At 40.2% G+C, this 15,645-nt stretch overlaps 1 protein-coding gene across 4 annotated transcripts in view; it reads left to right on the forward strand.

Moving 5' to 3' along the window:
* The window catches only part of LOC124795284 (ES1 protein homolog, mitochondrial-like), a 71,502-nt gene that overhangs the window by 27,893 nt on the left and 27,964 nt on the right, over positions 1-15,645 (forward strand). For all 4 annotated transcript variants that reach the window (XM_047259237.1, XM_047259238.1, XM_047259239.1 and 1 more), the window contains 3 exons: positions 4,008-4,153; positions 12,677-12,840; positions 13,130-13,206. In XM_047259237.1, the coding sequence (XP_047115193.1) occupies positions 4,008-4,153; positions 12,677-12,840; positions 13,130-13,206 (387 nt within the window). The remainder of the gene's footprint in view (positions 1-4,007; positions 4,154-12,676; positions 12,841-13,129; positions 13,207-15,645) is intronic.

The raw sequence follows: 15,645 nt of genomic DNA on the forward strand, positions 1-15,645 counted from the left end.
GGAAGCATTTGCATGATATTGTCAATGCAGTAGAATTGTCAGATGTGACGCTCAAACACATTTAGCTAGATCGATTATCAAGCACAGTAAAAGCCGCACTAGTAATTCGTGGGAAAGACAACATGCAGAACCTCTTGGAGGTAGCAGACAAAGTCCATGCGGCCCTAGGCAATCCACAGATGGCTTGCATGGCAATCTTTAATGGGGAAGAAGCGTCAGAAGTGATAGCAGCCGTACCGAAGACTCAGCATACGGGCGTCAACAAACAAATGCCCTTTTGGGTTAAAGAACGCAGCTCAAACATGGCAACGATTTATTGATGAAGTGTTGCGCGGGTTGATAGGATGCTTCACGTATCTTGATGACATATTAATCTCATCGACGGCAGAAGCACACAAGAAGCAGCACACAAGAAGCAACTGTCCACAGTGTTCACCCACATAAACCAGTACAGAGTAATAGTCAACAAAGCAAAACGTGAACTGCGAAAATGGCAAGTGACTTTCCTAGGGTATGAAGTTTCGATGGAGGGCATACGCCCGTGAGAGGACAAGGTAGCAGTAATAGAGACTATGATCCACCCTGAGACTTACTATCAACTCGGAAAATTTTTAGGCGTGGTAAATTTCTATAGACAGCATTTGCTGTGAGCTGCACCGGTACAAGCGCCCTTGACAGACGCTCTCGTAGGTAAAAATGCAAATGGCAAATGAGCAATGGAACATGGACATGGAGAGAGCATTTCAACACATAAAGGCAGACTTAACGAAAAGCCGCACTTATTCCTCATCCGGTACCAAAAGCACCTCTGCCAGTAGTAGTCAATGCCAGCCAAGACACGTTGGGAGCTGCACTGCACCAGAAAGTAAACGACAAATGGCAGCCTTTGGGCTTTTCTTCACGAAAAATTACAGAACCACAAAGGAAATGGAGTGCATACGACAGAGAACAGTTAGCGATATATGAAGCTATCCAGTACTTTAGCCGTATGTAGAGGCAAGGGTATTTACTGTGTACACCGACCATAAATTGCATTCAGTAAGTCGCAGGATAACTGTTCTCCACGTCAATTTCGCCACTTAGAACACATCAATCAATTTACTACAGATATCAAGCATATCAAGGGAGTTGAAAACATAGTCGCTGATTTACTGTCGTGGGTCTCAGTTATTTCACAAACCATAGACTATGATAAATTAGCCGCAGCATAAGCTAATGATGCAGAACTCCAATAGTACTTACAGGACGTAACAACCAGACTTCAGTTAAAATTAATCCAGCTGGTGGATGCGAATGTGAAGATATGGTGCGACGTAGCTACGAACAAACCCAGGCCTTTCGTCCCAAGGCAACTACGAAGAGGTTTTCGACAGCATACATGGACTCAGTCATCTGGGTAGCAGAGCAGCTATCAAACGACTCTTGGAATGTTTTGTCCGACCAGGTATAAGGAAGGATTGCCATGGTTGGGTAACAACATGAGTGCTGTGCCAAAGGAACAAGATTGGACAGCATGTACGTAAAGCAGTTGGAGATTTTCCCCCAGTAACAAAGAGGTTCTCCCACGTTCATTTGGACATTGTGGGCCATCTACCACTTTCGGAAGGCTACGAGTATTTGTTGACATCGGTGGATCGGTATACAAGATGGGCAGAAGCTTCTCCACTATTGGACATTTCAGCAGAGACGGTAGCTCAAGTATTTTTGGCTTCTTGGATCTCCCATTTTGGATGTTCACTATTCGTGACAACTAATCAAGGATAACAGTTTGAATCCACTTTATTCCAACAATTAGCCAAGCTCTGTGATTCCACCATCGCCACACCACCACTTATCACCCAGCGAGCAATGGCATGGTTGAGTGGTGGCACAGGACATTAAAGACAGCATTGTTGTGCCTTAAGGACAGCTGGACTTCATCGTTGCCAGTGGTGCTGCTAGGTCTCCGAACTGCCTGCAAATCATACCTAGGTGCATCCATGGCCGAACTGGTTTACGGAGAGAGCCTTAGGCTACCGGCAGAATTTTTCATTGGACTGACGGAAGCGACAGTGGGTGACATGCCTTACATCTTACAACCAGTCCGCAACCACGTGACACAGCAGACCAACACCTGGTTCTCGACATGGGACCGACATGCTATTTGTTCACAAGCAGCTTAATGATTACCCTTATGCGTGGCTGAGGACAGATGCTGTACGAACACCTCTTCAGCCACCATATACTGGACCGTATAAAGTACTTGGGAGAGATGAACATACGCTGCAGATAAATCATGATGGGAAACAACAAACAGTTTCCATTGAGATAGTTAAACCGGCGCACATGTGGCCACCAGCTGAAGAACAAAATCAAGACACCAGTGAAGAACCGCCACCTACACAATATGAGGAAGAGGTGTTGCCCACAGAGCTCATCACGCCAAGCCAGAAGCAGGAAACCACACCGGAAGACCCACCGTTCTCAGAGAAGCACTCTAGGGCAGGCAGAATTATAAAATAAAAGTATCCTTGTGCCCGGAGCTCTGCTCTACAAAGGGGGGACTGTGTAGGAACCACCTGGTGACACAACGAAATCACACAGTGGACTTTGGTGTTTATTCTGTGAAGAATGTTATTTACGATGTGTTTATTCTTTGGTTTTGTTCTAGTGCTATGCCATCTCTTTTTATAAATATTGACTTTGATATTGTTCCTGTGTTCAACAACATGGAAAATAGTTATATTCTTCAACGCATTACTCTCTCTCAAAAATAATTATTAATTAGCCTCAGTGGCTTTGTCTTATTTTATGCAAAGACCAGGAATAAAACTACTGGGCTCTACAAGTGGTTCATTGATTTTGTTGTATGTTCAAAGTTGACTGAAATGTATTCTAATCTTTCTGTTTGTAGGGATAAAAAACAGTGGCAAAACTGTCTGGACGCAAGAAGCAACAGTATTTTGTGTCATCTTATTGCAAACCAAGTATCATGCAACACATTTGAATTCCTAGGAAATATGTGTATTAAACTTGTCAGAATTTACACTGCATAACACTTACTTCATACAGACTGCATAATGGATCAAAAATGAGTTTGCAGTGCCTAGGCAGACAACTTTTAAGCTTAATTTTGATGACTTCGAGAATAATCTCCTACTAATGATTTTGTGATTGAAGTTACAAAGCTGGCAATAAAACCCCAACATTACTGCAAAGTATCAATTTAATTTAATTTTATGAAAAGGATAGTTGCTACTCACCATATAGCGGAGATACTGAGTCACAGATAGGCACAACAAAAAGACTGTCACAAAATAAGCTTTCGGCCAACAAGGGCTTTTTCAAAAACACACTGACAAAAGCCTTGTCCACTGAAAGCTTATTTTGTGACAGTCTTTTTGTGTTGCCTATCTGTGATTCAGCATCTCTGCTATATGGTGAGTAACAGCTGTCCTTTTCATCATACTGTTACATTCTATCCTGGGTTTTCCATTGTTTAATTTAATTTTATGATGATGATAAAAAATTAATGTCTGCTGATCAAGGTAATTACACTTCATAAACTAGATGCAACTGTTCTAGTTCACCTTAATAAATATCTCATCAGAGCATTCCACTCCCTTTTTTAATTCTCTGTTGTTTAGATGCCTCTCATCAGAGCATTCCACTCCTTTTTTTAATTCTCTGTTGTTTAACTGTCTAATTTCACCATAAGTGGTAATCTTCCAGTGATTTGAAGATGCCTTAGCAATACACCTACTTCTGCCACCACACACACACACACACACACACACACACACACACACACACACACACACATTGAAAGTTAGAAATTTTTGGATTTGTTTTTGTGATCTGTGTGGTCAATTTAGTTGCAAATAGTCGTTTTTCTTCAGGTTTTTTTTCTGTGATAGTGTAATTCTCTTCAGAACAGTGCTGATATGAATTTGTGATTATATTTTGTGACAACCTCCAAGTATGAAGTAGGCTACTATTATTTTTTGTGAACATTTTATCTTCTTCAGGGGTCTCCAGTTGATGGAGAGAACAGGAGTGTTCTGAGTGAATCGGCCAGAATTGCCCGTGGCCCTGTTAAGCCATTGTCAGAACTTACTGTAGATTCTGCATCAGCTGTAGTCTTCCCTGGTGGATTTGGTGCAGCAAAGAACTTGTAAGTAAATAATGTTTGACACTTCGGTTGAGGGTGGTTATAAAGTTCAAAGCTATGTCAGCTTAGAACAGAAATCCAAACAAAGCTTCTGTAGAGTGAAATGAAATCTGTGTCTACGACTAGTTACTGAGTGTTTCCCCAGAAAGCTGAGAATATTTGGCACTGTCTTATATTCATGGGTCTCTCTCTAGCAAACAGACATTAATTCCACTTCAGGTACAAGGATCTGAAAAATTTTTGCTAATTTGTATCCACTTTGTCTCCAGATTACAATTTACTGTAGGGTGCATTACAGTTAGAGATTTGAGAAGCATATTTGCAGATAAATGATGTGGCTGTGAAGCCAGTAAGCATCTGCCACTTGTTAAAATTGTTTGGCAAAAATGTTTTTTCTGAAAACAAGAAAAAATTGTCTTAACCTTTTTAGTTCTCTCTTGTGCTCTGTATTGCGTGAGCATTTCTCATAGTGCTATTTAGTGATCTTCTGTGAATCACCGTTGGATCTCTCTCTTCACCGGAAAGCAACTTAGAGTAAGATTTCACATTTTTATATCTACACCCATACTCTGCAAACCACTGTGAAGTTCATGATAGAAGGAATCTTCCATAGTACCATGTATTAGTGTTCCTTTCCATGCCGTTAGCAAATGGGGTGTGGAAAGGAGGACTGCTCAAATGGCTTTGTACACATCATTTACATCGATACTCCACGAGCCACTGTATGGTATATGGTTGGGGATACCCTCTACCATTACTAGTCATTCCCTTTCCTGTTCCACTTGCAAATAGAGTGAGGGAAAGTGTGTGTCCGTATGCCTCCATGTGAGCCCTAATTTCTCACCGAGTGAGGTGCCACAGTGGTTAGCACACTGGACTCGCATTCAGGACGATGACGATTCAATCCCCCGTCCGGCCATCCTGATTTAGGTTTTCCATGATTTCCCTAAATCGCTTCAGGCAAATGCCAGGACGGTTCCTTTGAAAGGGCACGGCCAACTTCCTTCCCCATCCTTTCCTAATCAGATGAGACTGATGACATTGCAGTTTGGTTTCCTCCTCCAAATCAACCCAACCCCTAATTTCTCGTATCTTATCTTTGTGGTCTTTACGTGCAATGTATGTTGGCAGCAGTAGAATTGTTCGGCAGTCAGCTTCGAAAACTGGTTTTCTAAATTTTATCAAAAGTGTATCTTGAAAAGAATGTCGCCTTCCCTCCAGGGATTCTCATTTGAGTTCATGAAGCATCTCCATAACATTCATGTGTTGTTCAAACTTACTGGTAACGAATCTAGCAGACCGCTTTTGAATTGCTTTGTTGTCTGCCTTCAATGCGACCTGGTACAGACCACAAACACTTGAGCAGTACTCATGAATAGGTCACACCAGTGGTCTCCCTTACAGGTGAAACCACTCTTCCCTAAAATTCTTCCAATAAACTGAAGTCAACCATTCGCCTTCCCTACCATAATTCTCACATGCTTGTTCCATCTTATATTGCTTTGCAACTTTATGCCCAGATATTCAAACAGCTTGACTGTGTCAAGCAGGATACTATTAATACTGTACCTGAACACTACAGGTTCGATCCTCCTCCTCATCCACATTTACATTTTTCCATATTTTGGGCTAGCTGTGATTCATCAGGCCAACTGGAAATTTTTGCCTGTCATCTGGTATCTTCCTAAAGTCACTCAACTTTGATACCGTACTGTACACCATGGCCTCATCAGCAAAACAACTGCAGACTGCTGCCCAGCAGGTCAGCCAAATCATTTCTGTATATAGTAAACAGCAACAGCCCTATCACACTTCCCCGGGGCACTCTTGATGAGACCCTTGTCTCTGATAAACACTCGCTGTCGATGACAGCATACTGGGTTCCATTATTTAAGAAGTCTTCGAGCCACTTGTGTATTTGTGAACTTATTCCATATGTGTGTACCTTCATTAACAGCCTGCAATAAGGTACCATGTCAAATGCTTTCTGGAAATCTAAAAATATGGAATCTGCCTGCTGCCCATCATCCATTGTTCTCAGTATATCATGTGAGAAAAGAGCAAGCTGAGTTTCGCATGAGCAAAGGTTTCTAAAACCATATCGATTCATGGATATAAGCTTCTCAGTCTCAAGAAAGTTTATTTTCTTCAAATTGAGGATAGGTTCAAGGATTTGGCAGAAAACAGAAATTAGGAATATTGATCTAAAATTTTGCGAATCTGTGGTTTTACCCTTCTTATATACTGGAGTCACCTGTGCTTTTTTCCAATCACTCAGGATTTTGTGCTAAGCAAGAGATTCAAGATAACAGCAAGCTAGGTAAGAGGCCAAAGCTGTGGAGTACTCTTCGTAATATCAAACTGGGATTCCATCCGGACCTGCCGATTTATTTGCTTTCAACTCTTTCAGTTGTTTCTCTATGCCGGTGACACTTATTACTATATTGTCCATGTGAGAGTCTGTCCAATGGTCAAATGATGGTATGTTTGTATGATTTTCCCATGTGAACGATTTCTTGAACGTAAAATTTAATACTTTTGGCACTCATTTAAATCTAATACTTTGACATTTGTTTTGCTGTCTTCAACTGCCACACGAGATTGGTCAACAAGGGACTGAATGGAATCCTTAGACCCATATAGCAATTTTACGTAACACCGAATTTTCTCAGGTTCTCTGCCAAATCTTTTCGTAAGGTGTGACTATGCTTCATGCATAGATCTTTAGATAGGTGCACGAATCTCTACTAAACTTTGCTTGTCATTATTTGTGCATTCCCTTTTGACCAAAGAGGACAACAACCTGTGCTTCCTCAGCATCCTTTGAATTTCATTATTAAACCATAGTGGGTCTTTTTCTTCCTTTGTCCACTTCCTAGACACACAACTTGCCAGACCACGATTTACAATCTGCTTCAGATTTGCTCACAATTCCTGTCATCCATCATACTGGAACTGATTGACTGCTGATCCACTTTCTAAGCGAGATGCTAATAACTGATTATCTGCTCTGTCTAGCAGAAACAGTCTCCAAGCCTTCTTGTCTGATCATAGTTGCTACGACATCACAATTGCTAATACCGGTTTCTATACTGACATTGTTGATAAGGTCTGGCCTATTTGTAGCTGAGGTGAGATTAAACCTTTTAAACACAATACCACTACATGGTAATTTGTCTGATCTCGGTCTTTGTAGTCCCAGAGGGTATGATAGACAGGAGGCAATAGCATATTCTTAGATTCCTCACTTAATTATGGTGACTGAGATTTTCTAAGAAAACTTTAGCCGGATTGCAGGCCTCTATTCACAAAAATTGCTAGTCTGGATCAGAAAAACCTGCCACCATTGATGCTATTCTGTTTAGTATATGTTAAATATCTCCTGTCAGTCCTATTTGGTATCGGTCCTCCACACTTGGGCAACATTCTAATATGGGTTGCCCAAAAGTTTGGTTCACAATTTCCTAGTAGACTATAGTTCAATTCTTTTATCTTGGCGGTTCGCGCATGCCCGCCCAGACGCGGGAGATTGCTGCGTTTCCAGTTGTACGCGCCAAGAGAAGCAGCACCATAGTATAGTTCGCAAACTTACATTTAGGGGGGAGCACGCAGTTTATGAAGTAAAGCCACCACAGCCGCACCCATTCGCTGCTACAGAGACGTGCTCCCCGCATTCCGCGATGTGCGTGATTTTGTCATCATTTGCATTACTCGCCTGTGTAGACACATGGTGTTTCGACTGCTTTGATACACTTTATCATTCGATTTCATAAAAACTATTTGGCCCAAAAATTTGATTTTTACACATCTTCTTGACTGATACCTTCCCCCATAAATGACTTAATTTTGTTTTGATGTTCAACACAGTTATTGTGCAGCATTAGATGTAGTAAACCATTGCACGAAGTTTTGAAGAGTTTGCAGAGGTAAAAGTACATAGCGTATACTTTCCATATGGTCGATTTTAGTTGCCACTAGAAATTTCAAAAAATTACTTTCAAACGAATAAAATTCATGAAGTAAGACACTTACGATATTGTTTTTAAATAAAGAAAATATTAAGCACCGAACAATGTTTGAACTCGGCACCTTTCGTTTAGGAGCCATACACTTTAACCATTACACTAACGCAGCTCTTCATTCAATGCATCTCCTGGAGGACTTTAAAATATCACACAAAATACCGACAAACACTGTTGGTATGACTATGAATTACTCACGTTTCGTCGAAATACAATAGGAAATAACAATTACCGCTGTTCTTTATTGCGAAAAAGCAGTTAGTGAGAATGATACAAACACCTTTCCTTGCTATCGCCTGAATTAGGAGGCTTATTGCTTGTTTGGTTTAATTAATTAATAGAATATGAAGCAGTTGGTATAAAGAATGCTTTTTCCAAACTTTCTGTAAAAGAAAGTCTGCTATCAAGACATTGCTTTTGTTCAATTAATTTATTTATGACTGAACGTTTCTAAAACTGAAGACACTCGTCCATGCTCTGCACTGCAGTCGAGCTCTGGCAACGTCATTCTCTGTTCATTGGCTGACTGTGTTTTGTGATGTCAGATGCGCAGAATGAACCTAAACTCGGCTATAGCGCACGTCATAAATGACGTGCGCTATAGCTAGATTCCAAATAACCTAAGTCTGCCACGTGATTTACCTAAAGCTGAGTACAAATGACTTACTTGCTTGCACATGTGTCCATCACAGCCAACTACCACCACTGAAAAGAAATTTTTAACATGATAAACCATTTTTTGAAATAAATCATCTCAACTGAAATAATTGCATTGGTATTGGTACAGGTGGGGCCAAGACAGTGACTGGTAAAACACTAGGAATAGTGTCACTAATAAAAAATAAAATACCAAACTGTAGTTCCAGCCATTGTACCCTGCATAGATAAGCACTTGAGCAATAAAGATGATTCTGCCAAATCTAAACGTGTTCTTAATGAAGCTGTAAAAAAAAAAAAAAAAAAAAAAAAAAAAAAAAAAAAAAAAAAATCAGTTACGTTAATTCTTGCCCTCCTCAGTGCTGATTATTTTTGTTATTGTGTGAAGATTATGGGAGCAGGCATAAAGCATGTCTGCTCTACACAGCTTATATGTTTGTCTTCAGGTAAAACTTTAACAAGACACTTTAAACTAAGAGTTGAATTAAAATTTTTTATGACTGAATTTCTTTTAATGTAGAAGACCATGTGAACAATGTGGCTTGGTTGCTTAGACTAGCTTTTTCACACACATATATATATATATATTTGGAAAAATAACTGTAGATAAAAAATGAAGAAACTGCAGAAAGGTGGCAATTTAAGGAGATGGGGCCTGGATAAACTGTCTAAACCAGAGGTTGTACAGAGTTTCAGGGAGAGTATAAGGGAACAATTGACAGGAATGGGGGAAAGAAATACAGTAGAAGAAGAATGGGTAGCTTTGAGGGATGAAGCAGTGAAGGCAGCAGAGGATCAAGTAGGTAAAAAGACGAGGGCTAGTAGAAATCCTTGGGTAACAGAAGAAATATTGAATTTAATTGATGAAAGGAGAAAATATAAAAATGCAGTAAATGAAGCAGGCAAAAAGGAATACAAACGTCTCAAAAATGAGATCGACAGGAAGTGCAAAATGGCTAAGCAGCGATGGCTAGAGGACAAATGTAAGGATGTAGAGGCTTATCTCACTAGGGGTAGGATAGATACTGCCTACAGGAAAATTAGAGAGACCTCTGGAGATAAGAGAACCACTTGTATGAACATCAAGAGCTCAGATGGAAACCCAGTTCTAAGCAAAGAAGGGAAAGCAGAAAGGTAGGAGGAATGTATAGAGGGTCTATACAAGGGCGATGTACTTCAGGGCAATATTATGGAAATGGAAGAGGATGTAGATCAAGATGAAATGGGAGATATAATACTGCGTGAAGAGTTTGACAGAGCACTGATAGACTTAAGTCGAAACAAGGCGACGGGAGTAGACAACATTCCATTGGAACTACTGACAGCCTTGGGAGAGCCAGTCCTGACAAAACTCTACCATCTGGTGAGTAAAATGTATGAGACAGGCGAAATACCCTCAGACTTCAAGAAGAATATAATAATTCCAATCCCAAAGAAAGCAGGTGTTGACAGATGTGAAAAATATCGAACTATCAGTTTAATAAGTCATGGCTGCAAAATACTAACGCAAATTCTGTAGAGACGAATGGAAAAACTGGTAGAAGCTGACCTCGGGGAAGATCAGTTTGGATTCCGTAGAAATGTTGGAACACGTGAGGCAATACTGACCCTACGACATATTTTAGAAACTAGATTAAGGAAAGGCAAAACTACGTTTCTGCCATTTGTAGACTTAGAGAAAGCTTTTGACAATGTTGACTGGAATACTCTCTTTCAAATTCTGAAGGTGGCAGGGGTAAAATACAGGGAGCGAAATGCTGTTTACAATTTGTACAGAAACCAGATGTCAGTTATGAGAGTCGAGGGACATGAAAGGGAAGCAGTGGTTGGGAAGGGAGTGAGACAGGGTTGTAGCCTCTCTCCGATGTTATTCAATCTGTATATTGAGCAAGCAGTAAAGGAAACAAAAGAAAAATTCGGAGTAGGAATTAAAATCCATGGAGAAGAAATAAAAACTTTGAGGTTCGCCGATGAGATTGTAATTCTGTGAGAGACAGCAAAGGACTTGGAAGAACAGTCGAATGGAATGGACAGTGTCTTGAAAGGAGGATATAAGATGAACATCAACAAAAGCAAAGTGAGGATAATGGAATGTAGTCGAATTAAATCGGGTGATGCTGTGGGAATTAGATTAGGAAATGGGACACTTAAAGTAGTAAAGGAGTTTTGCTATTTTGGGAGCAAAATAACTGATGATGGTCGAAGTAGAGAGGATATAAAATGTAGACTGGCAAAGGCAAGGAAAGCGTTTTTGAATAAGAGGAATTAGTTAACATCAAGTATAGATTTAAGTGGCAGGAAGTAGTTTCTGAAAGTATTTGTATGGAGTGTAGCCATGTATGGAAGTGACGATAAATAGTTTGGACAAGAAGAGAATAGAAGCTTTCGAAATGTGGTGCTACAGATGAATGCTGAAGATTAGATGGGTAGATCACATAACTAATGAGGAGGTATTGAATAGAATTGGGAGAAGAGGAGTTTGTGGCACAACTTGACTAGAAGAAGGGATCGGTTGGTAGGACATGTTCTGAGGCATCAAGGGATCACCAATTTAGTATTGGAGGGTAGTGTGGAGGGTAAAAATCGTAGAGGGAGACCAAGAGATGAATACACTAAGCAGATTTAGAAGGATGTAGGCTGCAGTATGTACTGGGAGATGAAGCAGCTTGCCCAGGGTAGAGTAGCATGGAGAGCTGCATCAAACCAGTCTCAGGACTGAAGACCACAACAACCACAACGTTTGGAAAAATTAATGAGGTAAATCTGTCTTTAATAGGAATAAACAGCAGTTTTCAATACTGATAACAAGTTAACAACCTTAACAAAATTAAATTTTTTGGATCGTTTGTGTTGGCAAGAGAGAACTAGAAAACTTTTTAACACTGGAAGGTTGATGGGTGAGACAGCAGAATTACTAAATGAAATATTTGAATAATTGGTCCAGTGTCTCTGTGATCTGTACACAACTTTTGAGGCATGTTTTCTTGAAGATCAGAATACAAAACTGAAAATGAAGGCATAGGTTCAGAACCATTTTGTGTCAAATTTACAGAAATCAGAAAGTATGTCAAACTTATGAATAATTTGTAGAAATAGCATCAGATTCAAGCATGGGATAATTGTTCAAAACAATATCACTTGATGATTTCTGGTGCAGGATTTGTTGTGAATGTTCACAATTTGTCACACAGGCTGTGACTGTTCTTCTACTGTTTCCAACAACATCTTGCTTGAAACAGGATTCTCAGCATGTGCATCTGCAAAACAAAATACCGCAGTAGACAGAATGGTGAACCTTACATGTATCTTCTCCTCTCTTCTTTCGAGCCTGACATTAAACAATTGGTTAAAAAATAAAAAAATAAATCTTAGTTCTTCTCATTAAATAAAAGCAATTTTATCAATCTACAGTGAAATCAGTACATTGTTATTTTGTGTATTGTGTAGTTTTGTATATTGTTGTAGATGTCAGTAGAGTATAATGTGTTTATTTCAGGGATCTGTAACATACTAAGTGTTCCAAAAGGGTTCCACCTCTAAAAAAGATTGAGAATGTCTGCTCTGCATAGTTGATATTAATGCCTGATTTTACAGTAACAAGTCACAAGGAAGCAGTTTGATGTTCACTCTGTTATTTATTTGTGTAATTTATTCCTTCTCATGCTGTGTGTTAGCAGTTATGTTTGAATTTTTCATGTGCTCAGTGTTGTGTATCTGTGGCATCATAATGGGAGTGTTTGCAACACAGTTCACATGTTTCTTTTAATGTCCACTGTTTTGTAAATTTTCTAGAGGTGAGTTCAATTTTAGTGCAATGTTATAAATCGCTTCTTCACTTCTTACCCAGATGTGACTTTGCTGTGAAAGGAGCAGACTGCAGTGTAAATCCAGATGTGGCAAGAGTACTTCAGGATTTCCACAAGGCAAAGAAGCCAATTGCTTTGTGCTGCATAGCTCCTGTCCTTGCTGCAAAAGTTCTGAAAGGTGTTACAGTAACATTAGGAAAACAAGGTAAGCTCCCCATTTTCCAAAATTTGCATGTGTTAATTCCGTTTAACTTGTTACAGATCATCATTTTATTTACGTATTTTTATGCCAATGAAGCCCTGTGAAGAAGCAAGTGTGTTCGATTTGCTAGTGTGCATTTAAATTTTTAGCTGCAAAACATTGTGCCATACCTTCACAGTTTTCTTTTCAGTCGATACGCTGATAAAACTGCAATGTTATGAAACAGTTGTGGGTTGCTTAGAATCATCAGTACTAATTGTGAATGTTTGCCTCTCTTATTTTCTGTGATCAGATGACGGCAAGGGCAGCTGGCCACATGCTGGAGCAATTGATGCTGCAAAGGCAATGGGTGCCAATATTGAATTTAAGGTATGTAATTTCATGATGATAATTTTGCGAGCGAAGTTGAGGTTATTATCCATGTGATCTGAGGAATATAGCTCTCAAATTTAGCATATAGTCCTCTATGAGCATGTCTTTCTTAAAATTTTCAGTATGTATTTTGATGTATCAGTAAAGTGTCATTGTTTTTGTTTTAGGCTTGAGAGATAAACATATGTTGTGAAAAATGTTGTGGAGATTGTTGGTCTTGCTTTTAACTCTAAACATGTAAGATGTCCTTCAAGGAAGTGTTAATATATTTGCCACTGGCATTAGTAGTATAACATCCACAGTAAGGAGTTCCATGCAGTGATCATTATTTGTGGGATTCCAGTGGCTGAATGTGCCTGCAGGATTTACTTATGGAGCCAACTAAACATCTAGTGTTTGGTTCAAAGTTACACGCTGTCTCAAGAACACTGGGACAGATATGACATGTGTGCTGAGAGAGTTTTCATCTGCCCTGACAAAGTGCAGTTCAATGTATACTTGTACCCAGTCAGAACACCCAGAACAGCCTTTTTCACCATTGAAGGTTGGAGAATAATGTATCACTCTGTTGGGCATTGGAGCTTAATGGGATTCCATGGAAACAAATTAGTGGATGTGACAGCCAAGGAAAGTGTTCAGAAAAATCCACTGGCTCTGTCCCTTACATGATCACTCATGTCTGTTAAGATACATAAAAATCCGTTTGGAGGGAGCAAAGTGGTTGGAAGTGACAAAATTAATGATGACTGGTAAAGTCAATTACTTGATCATGTCATACCCACTTTGAAACATGAAATAAAGTCTCTCTCAATCATCTGTTGATGAGATAAAGTTGGATAATGCTTAGCTTCTTGTTCTGGTGAGAGGACACTCCATTGTGCTGCGGTAGGGTGTACAGACCGCAGTAAGCTACAATTCAACTGATAGTGTTCTCATTTCAGAGAAGAGGGCAGAGAAGAGTTATTACGTGCAGGTCTTATTATCTGCAGATCTGACCTATAGTTTTGGAGACAATGAGATGAAAATGGTACAAATTTTAAGGTTCTCTGAAATGCGCAACCTGTTCTTTAAATCACCGAAGATTAATTTCTCAGTTTCTCCCATTGTATGTGTTGAGCGAACAGTCCGCAGGTAACTGCTGGTTCATAGTGCCAAACCGCCACAATATTTCAGTGATTGGTCTCCATCATCAGGTGCCCTGATGAAACGACCTCTTTAAAGTCCCCTGAGTCTTTCTGTAGGTGGTCCACAACTGAGGACATGTATCTACACCTGTGGCGGCAAAGCCCAGTGACGTGCCCCATTTGTAGTGGCATTGGTGTAGTTGTTCCATGTGTCATGGCCAATGGAAAGTTGTTTGCTTAGTATCTTCTTAATTAGACTCAATGCTGATTTCCAGGCCTTGTTGAGATTATAGATGCTGTAATGATGCTGTCCCAGTATTTCTAAGTTTTTGCTAGAATCCTGGTATATTCGTATTCCATTGCATGAGTCTCGGACAAATACTGCTCTGCAACTACTGACTTGTTGAGACACATTACTCAAGTATGCTACTGGTATCTCAGAATCAATCTGAGATGGTGTACACTGTTTGTTCAATGTCTTGCCACATTGGCACTTAATCTGATATACCCCAGCCCTCTGTAAACCAAGATCGTCTTTGGCATTCTTAAATACTGCCCTTGTTTTATTGGCTAGGCCAAAGGCAGTTGTTACTGGTGGTTTTTCAGTATGCACCCAATTTTTCCCAATAGTGTGCCAGAGTACGGTAGAAAAGCAGTGGCTGACTCGTTCTGTGCTTTCATCCATCTCCACAGGTTGTGCTGTAGCAGAAAAGTGCAGAGAGTTCCTAATGTACCCTGTCAAGTAACTAATTCCAAGGTGTTCCAATTTCTGGGATTTCTCAACTTTCCTAGGGTACTTCGCGATTTTGCCTTTGTGTACACTGATGGCTCATGGACTAACTGTGGTGTTGGATGTGCCTTCATCATTGATTCCGACACTTTTCGGTATCGGCTTCCGGATCACTGCTCAGTATTTACAGCAGATCTCGTTGCCCTGTATCAGACCATGCAGTACATCCAGTGACACAGGGTTTTAAATTGTGTCATTTGCTCCGAATCTCTCAGTTCCCTTCAGAGCCTGTGTGCTGTACACTGTCCATACCTTAGCCCAATGGGTCCAGGAAAGCTTTCACTTGCTCACTCTGGATGGAGTCACTGTGATATTTGTATGGGTCCCTGGTCACGCTGGTCTGATGGGCAATGAGGCCGCTGATGCCAAGGCTGCAGTCCTTGAATCTTAGCCCGCTAGTTCTTTCATTCCCTCAGATGATCTGTGTTGCCCTCCATCAGCAGGTGGCATCACTTTGGCATCACCACTGGTTTTTCCTTCATGGGAACAAGTTCTGCAGAAATAAATCTCTCCCAGTGGCTT

The sequence above is a fragment of the Schistocerca piceifrons genome, chromosome 4 (assembly GCF_021461385.2).
Source record: "Schistocerca piceifrons isolate TAMUIC-IGC-003096 chromosome 4, iqSchPice1.1, whole genome shotgun sequence".
Taxonomy (NCBI): Eukaryota; Metazoa; Arthropoda; class Insecta; order Orthoptera; family Acrididae; genus Schistocerca; species Schistocerca piceifrons.